Source organism: Ursus arctos, unplaced genomic scaffold (assembly GCF_023065955.2).
Source record: "Ursus arctos isolate Adak ecotype North America unplaced genomic scaffold, UrsArc2.0 scaffold_28, whole genome shotgun sequence".
Lineage (NCBI taxonomy): Eukaryota > Metazoa > Chordata > Mammalia > Carnivora > Ursidae > Ursus > Ursus arctos.
In genome coordinates this window covers 12,093,475-12,114,522 of record NW_026622963.1, presented here as the reverse complement: position 1 = coordinate 12,114,522, position 21,048 = coordinate 12,093,475, and the positions used below count along the sequence as shown (strand labels likewise).

The 21,048-nt window shown below is 38.8% G+C and overlaps 1 protein-coding gene across 3 annotated transcripts in view; it reads right to left on the bottom strand.

The window, feature by feature from the left end:
* The window catches only part of ETFA (electron transfer flavoprotein subunit alpha), a 76,095-nt gene extending 55,725 nt beyond the window's left edge, over positions 1-20,370 (bottom strand). Inside the window, exons 1-4 of one of the 3 annotated variants that reach the window (XM_057303741.1) lie at positions 19,996-20,370; positions 4,351-4,497; positions 2,007-2,088; positions 1,822-1,904 (exon numbers count right to left, since the gene is read on the bottom strand). In XM_057303741.1, the coding sequence (XP_057159724.1) occupies positions 1,822-1,904; positions 2,007-2,088; positions 4,351-4,497; positions 19,996-20,034 (351 nt within the window). In that variant the 5' untranslated portion in view covers positions 20,035-20,370. The remainder of the gene's footprint in view (positions 1-1,821; positions 1,905-2,006; positions 2,089-4,350; positions 4,498-19,995) is intronic. The other 2 variants (XM_026489481.4, XM_048221459.2) reach the window with 2 other exon arrangements.
* Between the last annotated feature and the right edge of the window lie 678 nt (positions 20,371-21,048).

The following is a 21,048-nucleotide window of genomic DNA, read 5'->3' as shown; positions in this document are numbered from 1 at the left end:
CCCACTCCCCCTGCTTGTGTTCCCTCTCTCACTGGCTGTCTCTATCTCTATCAAATAAATAAATAAAATCTTAAAAAAAAAATTTAATGAGTTCAAACTGATAATTCTAAAGGTTAAAAACAAACTACAGCAATTTACATGGGTTATTCTGCAAATTCTCTACATGGTTTGCAGTAATTCATGTCTAGAAGCAATATTGCACCACAGATAAATATTCAAACACTACTCATTTTGTAAAAAAAAAGAGATCAATGACTTGGAGGCTCACTGTTATTGTCACTCAACATGATTAGCTGATGTAAGAGATTATATCTTATTCCTCAAACTTATATTTTAAAATCAATTACAACAGAATTATGAAAATAAAAGGAAAAAAGTCAGATCGAGACAATTCAAAGAAGAAATAAAAGCCAATAACTGTATGAAAGGATATTTGATTTCTTGATCAAAGAAATAAAAAATTTAAAAAGATATAGTTTTTCACCCATCAGATTGGGGAAAAATGTTAAAATGTACAATACCAGGTGTTGGCAGGTTACCCTCTCATGCAACTGATGGAATGCAACCTGAGATATCCTCCTAAGATAGCTAAAATTAAGCAATATATATCAAAATTTTAAAAGTACACAGTCTTTGACCCAACTATTTCACCTCTAGAGCTCTATTCTAAATAAACAGTAGTACATGTATACAACGATGTATGTATAGGGACATTTCCTTACAGCAAGGTTTACAAATGCAAAAAACTAGAAACAACCTGTCAATCCTCAGCTAAATATGGAATATTATGCAGCCATTAAAAAAATGAGACAGACATGTTTTATTTTCCAAGACACACTCTGAAGTAAAAACCACTGTCACAAAACAATTCATGATATATTATCACATTTTAGGAGTAAAAAAATTTTTGTACAGGTATTATAATTTCAAAATCCACAGCAAGGGGACTAAATGAAGGTACAACTGTTAACACCTATACTTCTGAAACGGGAAGAGGGATTCGGGAAGAAAGAGGACTTTGATACCTTGCTCTGCATACTACTGTACTATATGCCTCCTTTATAATAAAAATGTATTTGTGTACAACCTAATTTATAATATTTAAAAGTAAAACTAAAAACTAAAAACTGCAGCTTATTAAGAATGGTATAAAAGAAAAGGGAATTAGAATACCTGTGGCCACAGACAGAGCAAAAACAACCCAGTGACAAATTCTCTTGGGCTCCCCCTTAGTTTCCCTCCCTCTTTTTTAAAACTTCATGCAGATAACTAACCATCTGATAGCACATTCTTTCTTCAGACATATTACAATGCACACGATCAGACTGCAGCTTTCTTCACCCTAAGGATGTTTCCAACTACCACGCAGCCTTTGCAAATCCTCCAAGGAGATAGAATTTGGCCTTTGTAAATATCCATCAGCCACCCAAATAAACCACTGCTTAAAATGGGTTACTAATACAAATGACATTTACACACACAGACAATTCAACATTGTTTTTAAAGAAAAATAATCTTTAAAAATATCCTAGAGTTTTCTCCATGACAAAATTTGAAAATCTGGAAGTGGCATTCTAATAAATTATGATAAAATCTTGAAAGAATAGAGTTCTCTGTGACAATATTTGAAAACATGGAGATGGCATTTTTACAGAAATTGTAACAAAGTCTTAAAAGAATAAATCCTAGCAAAACTACCATATTAATTCAGAGAGCCAGGATTAGCTACCTAAACAGAGTCTGTTGCACATTTTTATTAGCACAATGAAATCTAATCCTTCCAAGTAATGACATCAGATTTCACATTCTCAATCTTCTCACCTTTCCGAAGGCAGATGCTCCAGCACAGATGTGTGTGTAATTGAACTGCTTCTGAGTTGCCAAAATCAATGGCGTCAGCTCCTCTGAGAATTAAATACATTTGATAAACACATTTCATAATATTTTCATATTCTTATATTCAAGCATACGTCAGACATTACACTTTTTCCACCAGAAAAGCTCACCTGGAAGGAGGCCTTTGTATGTATCATGCTGAGCCACCAGAACTTTTGCTACACCTGCTACTTTGCAGAGATCTTGTACCACCTGTAATTAAGAGTTTTTAATTATCCATCTAACAGAAAGATACAAATAGAGCCACCACTACAAATATCAACAGAACATAAAATCATGATGGCCAACTATAGAAATTGTTTTTCGGTTGTTTTTTTTGTTTTTGTTTTTTTTAACTATAGAAATTGTTCTTAACAGGAAAAGGATGACTTAAGTGAAAAAAAAAAAAGAAAATTCTTTAACAACAACAACAAAAAACTTAGGCCAATTGATCTTACTACCAACTGATCTTAAACAAAAATTTCTTCCTTGAAAAAGAAAAGTATTAATTGATAAGCCAAAATTAGCACAGTTCTCTACTCAAATTTAGTTATAAATTGTGCTTTTTGTCTTTCAATTAATGTAAGTGTAAATGCATCATTTTAGAAATGGTGAAAATGAGGCAATAGTTAGGTTCTGTCTCTCTCTCTCTCACTCAATAACAACACAGCCAATGGGTTTCCTAGATGTAAAGAATAGGACCTAACCACACTGGTTTACAGGCCACTGCACTTTATTTGGCAACAATAATTTCTGCTGATATTAAAATTAGTTAATTTAGGCAACAGAAAAATCTTATATAGTGGTCCATTGTCAACTTCTGAGTTCCTGCCCACCTACATATATTTATCTATGATAAAGCAAAATAATTTTAATTCCTCATTTTTCCTTTGTGGAATCAGAATGAAGTTCTGGGAAAGCTTTTTGAACTCAGATTTCCTATATATAGAAGGCAAGCAGAATTCCCCCTTCTAATTCTCTAATTACAGCAAGACTGGCTTTTGCTTTAGCAGAGACATAACAATCATATCATGATCTCTGTCTTCTTGTTTACCTCCGACCTGATTCCCTGACGAGCAGGCATAAAAAACTGTGCCTCCTGCCACCACTCAATGGATGGTAAGGCTGCAACAATATTTGCTGTTTCCAAGGTTGCAAAAGCACCTCTGCCAAACCAAATACTTACTGGCAGACTACCTTGTACTATCAAAACTATCTTTTTTACCAGCAAAAACTTCTGGCACTACACAGAAAAATCACTTGCTGCTTATGACAAATAGCTACAAAAAACAGTATAAAACTGAAATTTGCCTAAGCTATCAACAGAGTTTCTTTATACAGGTACTGTTTTTCTTTCAGATTAGAATGTGACAAAACAATAAGATTGTAACTAAAGAGAAAATGATCTCTGCTTTGATTTTTCTCAAAAGAGTGTGAATAAAATAGCATTTCGAAAAGTTTTAAAATGATATTTGAATAATTATTTAAAATCACAGCAAATAATCAAAGCCAGAACTTACATATCTAAAAGCACGGCAACCAAAAAAGATAGCTTAGCCATGTCATCACACATTGTGGTTACTATCAAATAAGTAAGATTCCTAGCTGGTAGCAGGATTTAGGTAAAGAAATCCATACAACTTAACCCCAAACCTGCTAGAATACATTCTTTCAAGACACTAATTTCATGTGAGAAATTAGACAGAAATGACACTAGCATTCTGAACCTGCCTTATATCACATGCTCTGCATCAATGCCATTTAATAAAAAATAAATAAAATCCTCTAAAAAAAAACATGCTTTCTCCAGATTTCTTCCTCTGAGGTCCACGTCCCCAACTGCACACTTGGCAACTCCTGTATGGTACGGGAGGGAATTGGTAGCTCAACTTAACTGAAGTATGATTTCAACTACACTGTAGCCCAGTGGTACAGATCCTGCAAACCATATTCTAGCACTTTTCTAGAGGGTTAGTTTACAAAGCCGTTATCTCATTTCCACAACACAACAACAAAAACAAAGAACATTTTTACTAACAGCTATAGTTTGAAAAGCATAGTACTTACATTTAAATTCTTATACCAATTAAAAATTAATATCCATGATACTTTGTCCAGATTTACCACTTTCAGGAATTAAAAGCAATTAGCTAGTATATTCATCAATACAAAAAAGGGATCGGCTATTAACCTCTAAGGAGACTCAAATATTATCATTCTACTTGGTACCTGATGGCACATGATGGTGCCAGTGGAACTAAATCAAGTATTTTACCTCATTTCAAAAGACAAAATGCTTAGTGAGCAAACCTTTTAGTTCCTTTTTCACATGTAGTAATGACTATGACATTGGCCATTTAATGAGGATTAGAGCCCAGTTTGGGTTACAGTCCTCAGCATAATTCTCTGTTGCCATCTTTCCCTGTCTCTTGATGGAGATTATATTTGCTATAGTTGACCTTAAAAATTTCTCACCTTGTCACATTTGGTTCCAGCTACTAAGCAAGACACTTCACCTCCAAGACGTTTGGCTGCAGTGATGGTATTTAATGTAATGGGTGCGAGGGTATCATTTGCATGCTCGGCTATTACCAGGGTACTTTGAAATCGTAGCAATGAGGCCTAAAAGGGGAAAAAATGTGGAAGAGAATATTGTAATACAAATAGGTTTTTAAAACTCTAATTGTAAACCAAGTGTGCTTAAAAAAAACTGTACACAACACTCAGTTCTATAAATGTATTCATAAAGTACTTATTTGCTCAACAGCAAAAATTAAGCTATCTGTGTCTATTCTGTTACTACTATTCTCAATAAGAACAGAAAGTGCAAATTTGTATTCTACTGTTAGAAAAATTTATTTCAAAACAACTTTCCCACTAATCTATGTTTCTGAATATTTTGTGTTCAATGAGAACTTGCTAACTACATCTAAATTTAAAATTCTTAAGTAGAGGGGCACCTGGGTGGCTCAGTTAGGCATCCAACTCTTGATTTCAGCTCAGGTCATGATCTCAGGGTTGTGAGACTGAGCCATACGTCAGGCTCCACACTCAGTGGGGAGTCTGCTTGAGGTCTCCTCTCCCTCTCCCTCTGCCCCTCACCCCACCCCTGCTCAGGAATGCGTCTTGCTCGCTCTCAAAAAAATAAAAACAAATAAATGTAAAATTCTTAAGTAGAACGTATTAACTACCAAACTAGGAATCAAACTATTACCAATGATATCCACTTGCAGCAAAACAGCTGAAGATACAGTATATCCAGAAATAATGGGTTTGAAATCAATTACTAAAGTTGATTTCTATTGCTTTCAGGCAAAATGCATTCAATACCCAAATAACTGATAATGTAAATCTGTCTTTAAAATACAATACCACACAGTAATTTTGCTGGGGTTCCAACTGTTTAACATGCTTCTGAATTCAAAAAAGAAGGTTGCAGACCATATCTTGGAACCAAGCAGTATCCACCTATATCTACTGTGGACTATCAAGAAACCACCAATAGTTCACGGTCATCTGGAATTAATTTCAAACACCAGGAACACAAAGATGAACAAGAATGGTCACTGTACTCAAAGATTTTAAGGGAAGTAAGACTTGTTTACATACAATTATGAGAACAGTTTTTCAATCAATGAAGAGATCCAAAAGGCTGAAGGTTGCAGATCATGAAATACAGAATCAAGAGGAAGAAAGGAAGATGTTTAGGTGCTCCTGTCATGTGAAAACATGAGGAAGGGCACCACAGATGTGACGAAATAAGAAAACTCTGTAACTATCCTTGTGAAAAATCACAATGAGAAATGAGAAAGGGAGGCACTGAGGATCAAATGGCACGGTTGTATGACTTAATTCAGCAATAATCTTTGATCTGGAGCTGGAGTGAGGAAAGCATGATACAAAATTTACACCACAGCTGGAAATTTACAAAGGAGGGAATGAATGAAAGGCAGGCAGGCATGGGACTATAATGCTCATTACACAATTAAATTTACAAAATACATATTTTTTTCATTTACTATACTGTAAATACCAATTGCTGTATTTTAATATTCTTTTTTTTTTCAAAGATTTTATTTATTTGATAGAGAGAGAGGCAGCCAGCGAGAGAGGGAACACAAGCAGGGGGAACGGGAGAGGAAGAAGCAGGCTCCCAGCAGAGGAGCCTGATGTGGGACTCAATCCCAGGACCCTGGGATCACGCCCTGGGCTGAAGGCAGATGCTTAACGACTGAGCCACCCAGGCGCCCTGTATTTTAATATTCTTTACCCTTTTATTGCTGTTAAGTATATGAGCATACCAGTTTAATCAGTCCTGTAATCATTTGGGTAATTAGTAATTTTTTTATTATTTTTTAAATAAAGATTTTATTTATTTATTTATTTGAGAGAGTGAGAAAACACAAGACAGAGGGGAAGCAGACCCTCTGCTGAGCAGGGAGCCCAACATGGGGTTGGATCCCAGGACCCTGGGATCATGACCTGAGCCCAAGGCAGAGCTTAACCAACTGAGCCACCCAGGTGCCCCAGTAATTTTATTATCATAAACAATGCAGGGGCATCTGGCTGGCTCAGTCAGTGGAGCATGAGACTCTTGATCTTAGGGTTGTAGTCTGAGCCCCACACTGGGTGTACAGATCACTTTTAAAAAATAATAAAATGTGGGGGGCCTGGGTAGCGCAGTCGTTAAGCGTCTGCCTTCGGCTCAGGGCGTGATCCTGGCGTTCTGGGATCGAGCCCCATATATCAGGCTCCTCCGCTGGAAGTCTGCTTCTTCCTCTCCCACTCCCCCTGCTTGTGTTCCCTATCTGGCTGGCTGTCTCTCTGTCAAATAAATAAATAAAATCTTTAAAAATAAATAAATAAATAAATAAATAAATAAATAAATAATAATAAAATGCATAAAACCCAAACAATGCAGAGAAGACCAACCTTACAGCTAAATCTTTGCACTCATCCTCAACAAACAACGAGTTTGTTTTAGTCTAGAGAGACCCTTCTGATTGGAAACTCGCCAGACCTTAGCTGCTCTGCTTCCATAGAAGACTAAGCCAGATTCTCCGCAACCTTCAACAAGCTATAGGGACCCTCTTCCCCTAAGCTTTCTACCTATACCAGTTCATCCTCAACCTTCTCCTCAGTCCTCTAAATCACCTCTGTCCTTGATGAACCAAGGAGCTGGGGACCAGAGACTCTAAGGATATACCAGAGAAAGGAATCACTGCATTATGTATCATCGATGGCATTTCTTGTCTTTTTCTTCCGTCTACTCAAAGGAAGCGAGGAAAAGGGGGGAAATGAGACTTTTGTTGTTGCCAGATCAAGTACCTGCTTGTACAACTTTTTTTTTTTTTTACAATAAAAAATTGCCTTCTTACAGCAGGTGGTTAAAGTAAGGTTAGAAATCTTTACGCGCATCTTATGATTCTTTTCGTATGACAAATTCCTAGAAGTGTTAGATCAAGAAGTAGGCAGACTTTTAAGGCTTTTAATACTGATGGACACAAACTGTTCTCCAGAAAGTTGTAGCAATTCACAACAGTTCACAATTCTTGGGATGGAATAAAAGTTCTTAGAAGGCAAATACCATGCCTATTCAAAGAATCTAGTACAATTTTTTAAAAATCTGTATCTGTAGAAATATATAGTACTTTCTCTTTTTTAATCAGAAGATCACAGTATCTTGTGAAGAACTCTACTTAGGACTCAATGGTCCTAAATCATAAATAATTTAAATTATAAATCACATTTCACAAGAGTTGCCAGTAACAAACTAATTATTACCAATATATATCACATTTTTTATTATGTTTCATACATCATTTACTATAAAAATTATGAGATTTCCATCACCATTTCAAGAATAAATCCAAGATTTGGTGGCAGAAGGCCCATATTTGCTGTAAATTATACTTCTATAAGATAAATTAGGAGTTCTCCTAAGGAATCATCAAGCTTTTTAGAACTTCTAGAGGGACACTATATTCTTTTTAAAAGACTATTCAAAATTATAAGAGTAAACAACAACAAAAGAACATACATAAGAATCCACTCAGTTCATCTACCTGATCAATCTTTACTAATTACTATTACATCATACAGGCACTCTGTATTACTTTATCACTTGACTCCTTATACTTTTGAATACTAAGCTTCCTTCTAACTCAGTGTTCTACCTTCTATTCCTCAGATACCACCTAAAGAGAAGCTACAGCACTTAAGTATGGTTTTATGTGGCTTAATTCAGCAGTAATAATTGTGTGTACCAGGAGAAACTGCTCTGTAACCTTTAAAATGTTGTGTCTCAATCTAGAGCCCAGTTTCTTTATCTGCAAATTGAGGGAGATGAACTAGCTCAGAGGATTTCAAGCTACACTCCATATAAGACTAAGGGTGTCAGGGAGGCGCACCTCAGGAACCACCACATAGGATAAAGTAAAAACCAGGCAAGGAGGGTTGCCAGAATGGCTTCCCAGCTCTGTTTTAACCAAATTAACTAAACCAAAATATATAGGTATTGAGAGAGAGAGTTGACCCTGGAACAACAGGGGGGTTAGGGCACTGAGCCTTGATGCAGTCTACATATAACTTTTGACTCCCTCAAAACTAATACCCTACTGTTGACCAGAAGCCTTCCCAATAACAAGAGTCAATTAACACATACTTTGTATTTGTACTACATACCATATTCTTACAATAAAGTGAGCGAGAGAAAAGAAAATATTAAGAAAATCATTAGAAGAGAAAATACATTTACTACACTGGACTCTATAAAAAAAAATTCACACACAAGTGGAACGATGCAGTTCAACTCCATGTTGTTCAAGGGCCAACTCTATATCTTATCTAAAACTCGTAACTCTAAAAGTGTAAGCAGTCAGGGATGCTTGGGTGGCTCAGTCGGTTAAGCAGCCAGTTCTTGATTTTGGCTCAGGTCATTACCTCAGAGTCCTGGGATCCAGCCCCACACTTAGCCACTTAGCGGGTAGTCTGCTTGAGGATTTCTCTCCCTCTCCCTCTGCCCCACCAGCTGCTCACGCTTGCTCGCTCTCTCTCTCAAATAAATAAATAAATCTTTAAAAAAAAAAAAAAAGTGTAAGGGGACTCCAGAATTTGTGTTTTTAATTACTAGCTCACAGCAAAGTACCATCATTTTTAATCTGTTTTATATAGGTATCCCCAAGCTTTTCAAAAATTCATTTTATGCCACTTCACTTTCATGAAAGACCTACCTGTTTTCACTAACCAAAAGAAACCTGAAGAGGATTTTCATTTTTATGAAAAGAGGTGAAAAGCAAAAATAGCATTCAGCATTTATTTTGCAGGAAGCTGTACCCCAAAGCATTGCACACCTGAAGCAGTGAGAGCTGCTTCCCTGGAACTACACTGAGCATCAAGCCACCATAGCTCTGAACTGTGTGAGCATCTGCGATTTGTCTCAATTAATTCTGTGCATCCATTAACAAGATGTATCCTATGATATCAGAAAAGCCTAAGAGAGGTTATTTTTTGGGTCTGAGAACACTAAAAAATGTTTCCGTATAAGTTAATGGCAACTGCTTCTTCACTTTACACTGTTTTTGCTTACGAAAGGTTTCATAGGAAAGCTCTATTTTGCATAGCAGGGGAAACTTGTAGATTTCTAAAAGATTTCACTTAGCAAATATTTTCCTGATTTTTAAAAAATAGCCTGATCAAAAAGAAAATAAGATGATGTAAAAGTCCTCTTTTCCAGCTCTAAACATTCTATAGCCCTAAAATCTTACTTTAGGTAGAACAGTGGTATAGGTAACTACTAAAGATTCAAAAAGGTCCTTTACGGAAAAGGTTTTTAAACAAAAGTTACATTTTATTTTCTTATGATCCATGCTGTATACTTTGGGCCCTCTTTTTTATTGGGGGAAAAAAAGGAGCCAAATTCTTAAACATTTAAAGATAACTATAGGAAGACTTAATAAGGTAACAGCCCAGAAAGGAATCTCAACCTCCTCAAAACACTTAAATTACTTTATGCAGGCTGCTGTCACCATAAATTCTGGCTCATGGACCTTATCTGGGCCCTCAAAACTGCCTGACAATGTTACTATGCTATCCACGTTGGCAGCTCACTCTCCATAGCAACTATTTCAAATATCCCCTTCTGATGTTTCTCAAACGCTAATAGACTCTGCTTCCCACTCTCAGAAGAGAGCCTCATTTCCTACTTTATTCACAATGAAAACTGAAGCCATTAGAGGGGACCTGTTCACCTTCCTGATAGTGAACGGAAATTACTGTCCCTGTCCTATCAAAATGGAAGCTGCTACAGGTCCTAGATTTGATCGCTTTATCTGGGCTCTAGATTCCGTCCTCTCAAATCTAGTTGGAGACTTCTTTCTGTAATCTCTCAGTAATATCTCTAACCTCTCCCATTTTCCAGGGCTCCTTCCCATCAACATTTAAACATATTTGAGGATCTCCCAATTTTAAAGAAGTCCAAAATTAAAAACTCACTAGCCCCACCTTCCACTCCAATTCTCTAATTCCTCAAATCCCATTCATGCCTCAACTACTCGCACTCTTGCTCATGTCCTCACCAAAATTACCAACAGATACTTTTCAGGCTTTACCTTACTTATTCTCTCAGGAATATTTAAAATTATTAACTATTCACTTCTCATTTCCATGGCTTAATTTATAATTTGCCACCTATAAGAATCACATATATACTGGAGGAAGGAAGGAGAAAGAGATATTAAATCTCGTTCTAAGTGCTAGACCTAAAATTAAGTTACATCTGCACATCCAATTGCTTGTCTGTCTCCATCAAACACTCTCCAACTCAGCAGATCCAAATCTTAATTCATCTTTCCCCTGATCCTCTAGCCCTTTACCAGATTGCTTCTCCAGAGTTCTTCAGGGGATACACCACTAATAAGCTGCCCAAACCATGGTCTGAGAGTCATATCTGAATGTTTTCTCAACCCTCACATCCAATCAACTACTAAAGTCATACCAATTCTCCCTTCTAAATACAGTATATCTCCTAAATCCATTCATCACTTCTCTCCGTCATCAATGCTACCACCTACTGCAGGCCATTATCCTTCTCCTGTATCATTCCAGACATCTCCTGACCCAGCTTTCTCCCCTCCAATTCACTTGCCTGGATCTTCCCATGACACAAATCTAGCATGTTATTCCCCTGCCTAAAACACATCAATTGCTTCCTACCCCCTTAGGAGACAACTAGACTCTTTAGGTTGGCTTACCAGGCATTTATTTTATGGTGTGATCGACCCTCTCTAGCCATATATTCCTCTCTCCATTTACACCTTATTTTCAGATACTTGAACTTGCCCTGCTCTCTGACCCCCAGCCTTCCCTCAAATTGTTCCCTCCACCTAGAGGACCTCTTCCCCTGTTACCTGATTAGCTTCCAGTCAATCACCCTTAAGTTTTCTGCTTAAATACCAATCTCTCCAAGAAGCCTTAGTACAGTGCAGTGGTAGACAATACAGGCTCTGGAGCCACCCTGCCTGGGTTTGAATTCTACTTCCACTGTAACTTCTCTGCATCTCAGTTCCCTGATCATAGAGATGATGATGATGATCTGATGATAACCTCACAGAGTTGTGAGAATTAAATTATTGGAATAATGCCTAGAATATAAATGCTCGATAAACGTTAGCTACACATAAAAGCCTTCTTGGGATCTCCTTGGACTAATTAACTTTGCTAGCACCAACACAGTACACTGAATTGCCTTCATTATAGCACTTATCACACTTGACTATACTCACCTGATTATTTTGCCTTCTCTACTTGATTTTGAGGACAGGGGCCGTATCTGATTTTCTTACCACTATAACCCCAGCTTCTACTTCAGTGTCTAACCCAGACGGGATATCCAATAAACGAACTGAACATTGATTTTAAAAATCTCTTCATCAAAAGAATGAGATGACCAGCCAGATTGGGAGAAAATTATTTGCAAAGGACATATAATAAAAGGCTGTTATCTAAAAGAACACAAAGAACTCTTAAAATTCGACAGTAAGAAACAAACTGATTTTTAAATATGGGCAAAAAATCTGAACAGATACTTAACCAAAGAAGGTATATGGATGGTAAATAAGCACATGTAAAGATGTTCAACATTGTGTATTAGGGAACTGCAAATTAAAACAAAAATGAGATACCGCTGCATACCTATTAGAATAGCGAAAATCCAAAACACTGACAACACCAAATGCTGGTGAGGATGTGGAGCAATAGGAACTCTGGTGGAAATTAAAAATTGTACAGCCTCTTTGGAAGACAATACCTCAGTTTCTCTAAATACAATCTTGTCTCTAAATACAATACAAATACTCCTTGGTATTTACCCAAATGAGCTGAAAACTTATTTACACACAAAAGCCTGCATATGGATATCTACAGCAGCTTTACTCATAATTGCCAAAATTTGATAGCAACCAAAAAGTCCTTCAGTAGGTAAATGGATAAACTCTAATTCATCCAGAAAACAGAATATTCAGCACTTTAAAAAAGAAAAGAAAAGGCGCTATAAGGCCATGAAAAGGCTATATACTGTACAGTCCCACTTAGACGACATGCTGGAAAGGCAAAGCTATGGAGACAGTGAAAAGATCAGCAATTGCCAGGGGTTGGGGGCAGTGGGGTGAGAGGGAAACAAGCAGCGCACAGTAGATTTTAGGGCAGCGAAACTATTCTGTAGAATACTATAACGGTGGATACATGCCACTGTACATTTGGGATACACCCACAGAATGCAGATCACTAAGAGTGAACCCAAATGTAAACTATGGACTTGGATGTTAATTTATCAATGTGGTGTCATCAACTGGAACAAAAGTACCACTCTGGTGCAGGATGCTGATAGTGCAGGAAGGTGGGGACAGGCAGGGGGAAATACATGGGAACTCTCTGTAGTTTCTGCTCAATTTTGCAGTGAATCTAAAACTGCTCCCCCAAATAGTCTTTTTTTTCATATAGTCTATTTTTTTAAAAAATCTTCTGTTACTTTAAAAACATCCTTTAAATACCTCTACTCTATTTACTGAGCTATAGAGAGCAATTTTAAGACTCTAGATCAGCCTTTCTCCAAGACTGCGCATCTAAGCCACAGAAAATCTAAATGGCTGTTGTCTTAATTCTTCCAAGAATGAACATAGCTAGGACCATCCTAGACACATAGGAGAGAAGTTAATTCATTGCGTAGAGTGGGTGCTTTAAATGCTTGTTGCCGCCTTACACTTATATCTTCCTTTTGTGTGTGTGAGTGTACAAGCAATTTATTGGGGACTACTCCTGGAAACATCTATGAGGCATCAAGGAGACAGGACTGGGCAGTGGAAGAAGCTAAACTGCAAGACTGGATGCAGTCACAACAAAGATCTCAGCTGATCCCACAAGGAGCCCTGGAGCTATGACAGCCCTTCAGAGTTGTACAGAAATGAAACAAGGGTGCTATAGATCTTCCTTTTCACACGGTGTCATTACTCCAGAACTATTTTCTCTTAATTTCCAGGCTCCTTCAGCATGCTCCACCTTACCTTAGACGAAATTTACATGGACTTTTGATTTTGTTTTGTTTTAACAATCAAACTAACACAACTAATGCTCTATTTCTGTTTCTAGCTCAACCCTGCAAATAATCCATATTTAAAAACCAAAATATCTAATAAGAACACATTCAATATGAACAGAATTAAATAAACAAGTGACTTAAGACAGACAAAACTCAAAAATGATGTTTTTCATCTAAAGAAAATCCTTCACCTTTATTACTTCATCACTCAATAACAATTACAAGCCACCTCAATTTACAAAGTAATTTCAGGTATCTTTTCAGTTCCCCAGCCCCTTACCTGATTACCCTCCCTGCCACTACATGTTCCCCAAATACCCCATACACCTTTCTGTTACAATGATCATACTTAAAACAATGTGTTCAATGTCTGTTTTCCCTCATCTATTCACAGCGTGTGGGCAGGAATTAGGTGTGTCTGTTCTCCACTGTGAATTTAGTACCTACCTTTGTGCCTGGTGTATAGCTGGTACTCAATGAATGTTTGGTGACTAAATGAAGTTTCCCCAAAATGATAAACTAAAAAGCAACTCTTTGTATCTCACTGGTAACTTAATTATCTAAGCAATTACATGTCTATCTACCAAGAACGGTATATAAACTTGTTAAATCACTACAACAGATATCCCATCATGCTTTCAGAAAACTTACCAAAACTACTGACTAGACTTAGTTTAAATAGTAAAATGTGAAGTTTTCTTTCTCATACCAACCGCATACCTCAGTGAGCTCACTGGCCTTTTTGAGAGGGTATACTTTTCGAGGGCAGGGCTTAAAAGGTTATCATTCTCTCTCCACCCTTTCAGAGCCAAACTTCTTGAAAATAATGTCTGTAAGCACCAATTACTGCCTCATCTTTCTCTCCTTTACTCACAGCAAACTGGCTTTCACATTCACTGTATCACTGAATCCAATCTCTTCAAAGTCAATAACAACCTTGTTATAGCTAAGTCCAAGGACTATATTTTGGTCCTTCTCTTACTCAACCTTAACAGTGTTGACACTGCTTTTGATTTTTTCAGTCTTTTAGGTGTAACCGAAGAGATTTACTGCTCAGGAGTTCCTGCTATGACTTCAATTCAGTGTTCATGTAGTAAACTACCATAGGTGTTAGAAGAAAAAAAAAGTGGGATTCTAACTCCCTACTTTGCCCTTACAAACCCAGTCACAACCTAAAGTAGTAAGAATAATTTTAACCTACTCCCTCCCCCCACCATCTTTGAAAACAAAGTGAGATATGGGTAAGGGAAGGGACAGCATGAGGGTCTTCTCGCTTCTTAACTCAAAAATAAAAAGGCAGGAATGGGGGCACCTGGGTGGCGCAGTCGTTAAGCGTCTGCCTTCAGCTCAGGGCGTGATCCCGGCGTTCTGGGATCCAGCCCCGCATCAGGCTCCTCCGCTAGGAGCCTGCGTCTTCCTCTCCCACTCCCCCTGCTTGTGTTCCCTCTCTCGCTGGCTGTCTCTCTCTGTCAAATAAATAAATAAAATCTTTTTTAAAAAAATAGGCAGGAATAAGCTATAAAATCTTTCCAAGTTCTGGGGCGCCTGGGTGGCACAGTTGGTTAAGCAGGCTGCCTTCGGCTCAGGTCATGATCCCACAGTCCTGAGATGGAGCCCCATGTCCAGCTCCCTGCTCAGTAGGGAGGCTGCTTCTCCCTCTCCCTTCCGCCCCCACCTGCCCCACTTGTGCTCTCCCCCTCTCTCTCGCGAATAAAATCTAAAAAACAAAAAAACAAAAAAACTTCCAAGTTCTAATGAAAAAGATAAATATGTGATTAAAGTCATCTATCCCTATTTTAACATACATTTTGTAATAATAAAATGTATATTACGTTTTTGTACTTAAACTAAATAACTTACTTTAACCTCTTTAATAATAAAATATGGTAGCTTTTAATCATGACTAGAAATGTCATATGACATTGATTATAATATTAAAAACACAATTTATTTCACTTTAAAAACAGACAAGACCCTTTGTAGACACACTGGCAGGCAGCATAATTTTACAGAATTCACCTTACACAATAAATCTTTTAGAACCATCAAAATTGGCTCTCTTTCTTCTTTCAAAAGAAATTAAAATTTGCATACAAATTACACAGTTAAATCTCATTTGTCAATGATAGGGCATGGACTCTGAAAAATGTCATGTTCCTTCAACACCAGTTTTATAGCTTCTAAATAGTGATTGTTATGCCTCCCCCATCTGGCAATGAATACAAAAACAGGAACATTCAAATGACCTTGAAAAGGGCTGCTTCACTCTCCACATAAAGTATTTCTTTGGTATCTTAATAAGTCAACAAATCAATTTCAAATGCAAATGAATATAAAATAATACTCATAATTCAGATTAATTTCCCCACAAGAATGTTAACTAATTGCAAATGCCTACCTATTTTCCTCTTAATGTGTTCTCTAGCTCTTTATTGTAAATGTAAAAGACCACCTTCATTAAACAGATGACATTGAAGAGCCCCTCAGAGATGAAGGACTTTGCTCAAGGGCACAAATCAGGTCAATACTGGAAACGGAACTTGGATACCAAATGCAAATGATTTAACTTACATTCTAACAATTTATCTTTTTTTTTAACTGTAGTAGATAACACTTATAAATTTTATCATCTTAATCATTTTTAAGTGTGCAGTTAGCTATATACACATTGTTAACAGTTCAAGATAAGCTTTTAATAGATTAATCTAATATAAAAATATAGTTTTGTGGAAATATACCTTCCTAAATAACTCATGGTTAGCTACAGAGCAAATTTTTTAAAATTTCAAGAGTAGGGATTTCAGATAAGCTATTTGACTTTATGACATCATTGATGTATAAATGTTGGGTATCAGAGCCAATGGCCAAGAAAGAATTCTTGAGATGTCTTCAGTGAAAAAAAGTGGTTTTACTAAAGCACAGAGACAGGACCTGTGGCAGAAAGAGCTATACTGGCGCTATGACCAGTGACTAGCCACTGAGCCATTGTTAGGGAAAGGTCATGTATCACTGTCTAATAAAACCTTTGTCATGTGACTCTTCAGATGTATGTTAGTAGGCCATATTCTTGGAGGATGACTGCAAACATGTATCTTGGGGGTAAAGATAAAGGAAGTTTCCAAAGGAATTTGTATATGTTAAAGAAGACTTACAGGATCCTGGAGGTCAGGATAATGTTAATCATAGAGGCAGCTGAGTTCCTAGAGAAAAGTCACTCTACCTGGTTCAAGGGCTTGTCAGTGGGCCGTAGGCAATAAGGAAATTTAATTTTCTTCTTTTGCCTTTGTTTCCCACATCATCATAAGAAAACAGGAGCCAGAAGGGACTCCCACTTTAGAAATATAGGACAACTTGAGAGCACTGAAAAATATAAGATAGTGGGGCACCTGTGTAGCTCAGTCAGTTAACCAGCCAGCTTTTGATTTCAGCTCAGGTCATGATAGGGTCCTGGGATCGAGCCCCATGTTGATCTCTGCACTCAGTGGGGGAATCTGCTTGAGGATTCTCTCTCCCTCTCCCAGTGCCCCTCCCCCACCCACACAAGCTCAGGGGCGTGCGTGCACACTCTCTAAGATAAATAAATGAATCTTTTTTAAAAATGTGATATTAGCGGATTATAACTGACTGTATAAAGGATCCATAATAAATACACAAATAAGCAATAAGGAAATGTTCTTCCTTATAATAGAATGCTAATAGTATAGGAGGAATGATGGAATTAGAAAAATTACCATTTTACATCATAGTAATATTTTTTCTTAACATCAATATATGTTAAGACTAGTGGGTCAAAGTCTGATGAGAAACAGGAGATTTACATAATCTCAATGTACCTCCCTACAAATTAGTTAAAAATCACAAAGGTAGAAGTAGTAACTTGTTAGTGGAAAAACCTGGTGAACAACACTTCAGCCAAGTAAAGTTAACATCACCAATAATGGGATAAATCCATACCACTTCTTCGAGACTCCTGCCAAAATAATCACGAGGAAACACCAGACAAACCTAAAGCGGGAACAGTCAACAAAAAGGCCTGTACTCTTCAAAAATATCAATGCCATCAAAGCTAAAGAAAGGCTGAAGAGCTTCTCCAACAAAGACTAAAGAGACAAAACTAAATGCAAGGCATGATCCTCGACTACCCTAAGTCAAACTGCTAGAAAAACTGCTATAAATGATATTAATGTGACAACTGGCAACATCTGAATGTCCGCAGACTGGATAACAGTATTGTAGCAATGTTAAAGTTCCTGACTTCCCCGATTTTACTGCGGAAACAAAAGGTGAATTTCCTTGTTTTCAGAAAATACCCACTGACTTACTTAAAAATAAGGGACATGTCTGCAACACATTCTCAAATGGTTCAGAAAAATAATAAGGGGTACCTGGGTGGCTGAGTTGGTTGAGTGGCCAACTCTTGGTTTCAGCTCAGGTCATGATCTCGGCCCCATGAATCCAGCTCCACGCTCTGCCAGGATTCTGCTTGTGCATTCTCTCTCTCCCTCTCCCCCTGGCCCTCCCCCAGGGTGCATGTGCACGTGCGCTCTCTCTCTCTCTCTCTCAAATAAATAAATCTTTCAAAAAAAACAAAGGGAAAAAGAAAAATTATAAGTATATATGAAAAGAGATAAAACAAATGTGCTAAACTGTTAACAACTAGTAAAACTGAAAGGGTTTTGAGAATTACGTACACTATTCTTACAGATTTCCTTAAGTTTGAAATTATTTCAAAATTTTAAAAGTTAAATATGTATATTTATGGATCTATTTTAGAAGTGTCCCCACCACTTCCCTATATTCTTGAAATTCAACTCTGAAACATTCTTATGACTTTGGAGCAAGTACTCTACTTAGCTTGACTTCATATTTTCAAAATAAGTTAAGGTCAAACTTTTTGCCAAACCACAATAAAGATTTGGAAATACCGTGTATGTCTATTGGCAAATTGTGTTAACAAGAATTACTTAAGCTAATCGTTCCATGTTTTCCGTTAGATCTATAAAACATCTGAGTCCTAAACTGCCCCCACTAAAATTATTTCACTTATTTTTTTTAAAGATTTTATTTATTTATTTGAGAGAGAGAGAACACGAGTGGGGGTGGGGGGCAGAGGGAGAGAGAGAAGCCGACTCCCCACTGAGCAGGAAGCCAGATGTGGGGCTTAATCCCAGGACCCTGAGATCATGACCTGAGCTGAAGGCAGGTGCTCAACCAACTGGGCCACCTAGGCGCCAAATTATTTCGCTTATGCCAGACTCCTGTCCATAAAACTACCTTCTAATTACTGCATAGCTATTTTTCTGCCAGTCTGACTCTGATACGTGGAATTTTCCCAAATCCATGACTTTAACTTGTTGATGTCTATACCTTCTGAGGAAAAAAAACAACTGGGAGAAAGAATGAACACGGCCCCGAAGGATGGGGATTTGAACTTTTCTCACAGGGGAGAAGGACACACAGAATTTTTTTTTTTTTTAATGAAACAAGGAATATACAGAAAAAGAGCCTACAGGTATCTAGGAAGATTGCCAGCTATGTCTCAGGGAGAAAATCTCTGTGGTAGATGGGAATATACGCATCCATAAAACAACCTGTAGAAAAACTACAGAACATCAGCAAGGTTTCTAACCCAGTTTAACAATCTTGTTTGTCACTTAACCTAATTGTAAATTGGAAAACTTACAGAATCCACAATATAAATTGTTACTTGTAATTGGTCAACTTCCAAATACTATTGTCCCATAGCATAAAGACAAAAATATACTTTCTATCAATATTTCTCACAAGAGAGAAATGTGGTAAACTCATGATTTGTCACTAAGGAAAGCATCAAAAGCTTACCACTATGAACAGTTCCCTGGCTCTTTCACCAACAATCTACTACTAGTTTAAAAGCAGGTTAGCCTGCAGTATAAAAAGATGCTTGCCTTTCAAAACTGGCTAAAGCTGTCAAATTGGATGATTGACCTTACACTATAATCACCTATACTCAGCACTGCCCCAATAGCTAGGGAGCAGTTTCCACAACACCACCCTTCCCCTTCCTGCCCCCCCGGCTCCCCAGACTGTGAGCGGATACCAGCAGCCACGAAGCGACCAGAGAAATAGTTTTAATTTCTCCAGAAATGCTGGCTTCCAAATTCAGGTTTTAAACTCTGCAAGAGGGCATCCCAGCAGCGACATTCTCCTCCCTCCGCTAGTGATTCCCGGGGACGTGGCAGCCTGCTCCCCGCCAATGTGGAGAAGCTGGCGGCCTGGGAGAGTGCGGAGTAAACGCGGTGGGAGAGGGGGTGGGAAGCAGAAGCGCGGCTTCATACTTGAGGTCACCCTGACCTCTGACTTCGCCCCCGCCCCCCAACGCTGGCGACCCGGAAGGAGTCCGGAGCAGGCCCCAGAACTCTGAGCTCGAGCTACAGACCGGGCTGGGCCTGCAGGCCGATCAGGTTTGTGGGAGACGAAGACTCTCACAGGGTCAGCACACTGAGGCTGGACCGTCACCGGGCTCGGCCCACCCCTCCGGGACTCACCGCCCGCCGGAGCTGCCCTGGAGCCGCAGCCCGGAACATGGTCTCTGCTCCCGTCCGCCTCGCAGCACCGTCAGCCTTCCACCATCCGGGAGGAGAACCTAGCAGGGCCGCCTTTGCGAGTCACTAAAACGCTCGCGAGACGCGCGAACGAGAGCGGAGTCGCCTCCGGCGAAGAGGGCGAGCTCACGGTTTCTGTCTGCCCATTGGGCAGTCGCGCAACCAATGGGGAGGGCGGAAAGTTAGGGAGCGGACTTGGAAGTAGGGCAAAGGTGAAGCTTTGCTCTGGGAGGCCGCGGGTGAAGTGCGGCGGGCGGCCGGACCCGCGGCCGGACCGAATGCCTGGCGGAGCTGGTGAATTGCAGGTGACGGTGGCCCAGAAGGCCAATCAGACCCACGTGTGCACCGTTGTTAAGTGAACTTTCCCCCTGAGCTGCTGACGTCAATCTCCTGGCTTCCCAGCCCTCTCACTCCAATTTTTCTTTTGCTCGCTCGTTCATGCACACATATCAACGCTACACCTGTAACGTGGTGAACACATTTTCCAGGTCAGGGGAATATAATAAAAGGATGCATGAGATGTTGACTTCACCAGACTCTGGAGGAAACATACAAGTAAACATATTCCTTTATGGAAAGAGGGATTCACCAAACTGTTGATATTTGAGCTAGGTTCTAGACCAAAAAACCGTGTGGGCGAATACCCATAAGGGAAAGGTCCAAGGACAGGCACAGGACTGTGTGCTGCCTGCAGAAAGTGGCAAAATGGCTGGAACAATAGATTGGGCAAGGCCTTGAATGTGGGGAACTTGGGGCCCACCCTGGTCCTCTCCTCTTCCCACTCTACCTGTCACTGGGCACCCCACCCACATCCTGGCTTCAGAGCCTCTGGCTGTCAAATCTCTCCTGACCTTTGGATCCATGTATATACAGGCCTGCTTGGGCATGTCCTCAGGATGTCCTGCAACATCTCAAACCCACGTGTACACAATTGACAACATTCCCTTCCAGATTTAATTCTTCTGGATTCCCTTTTTTAGGGAAAGCTTTCCACCT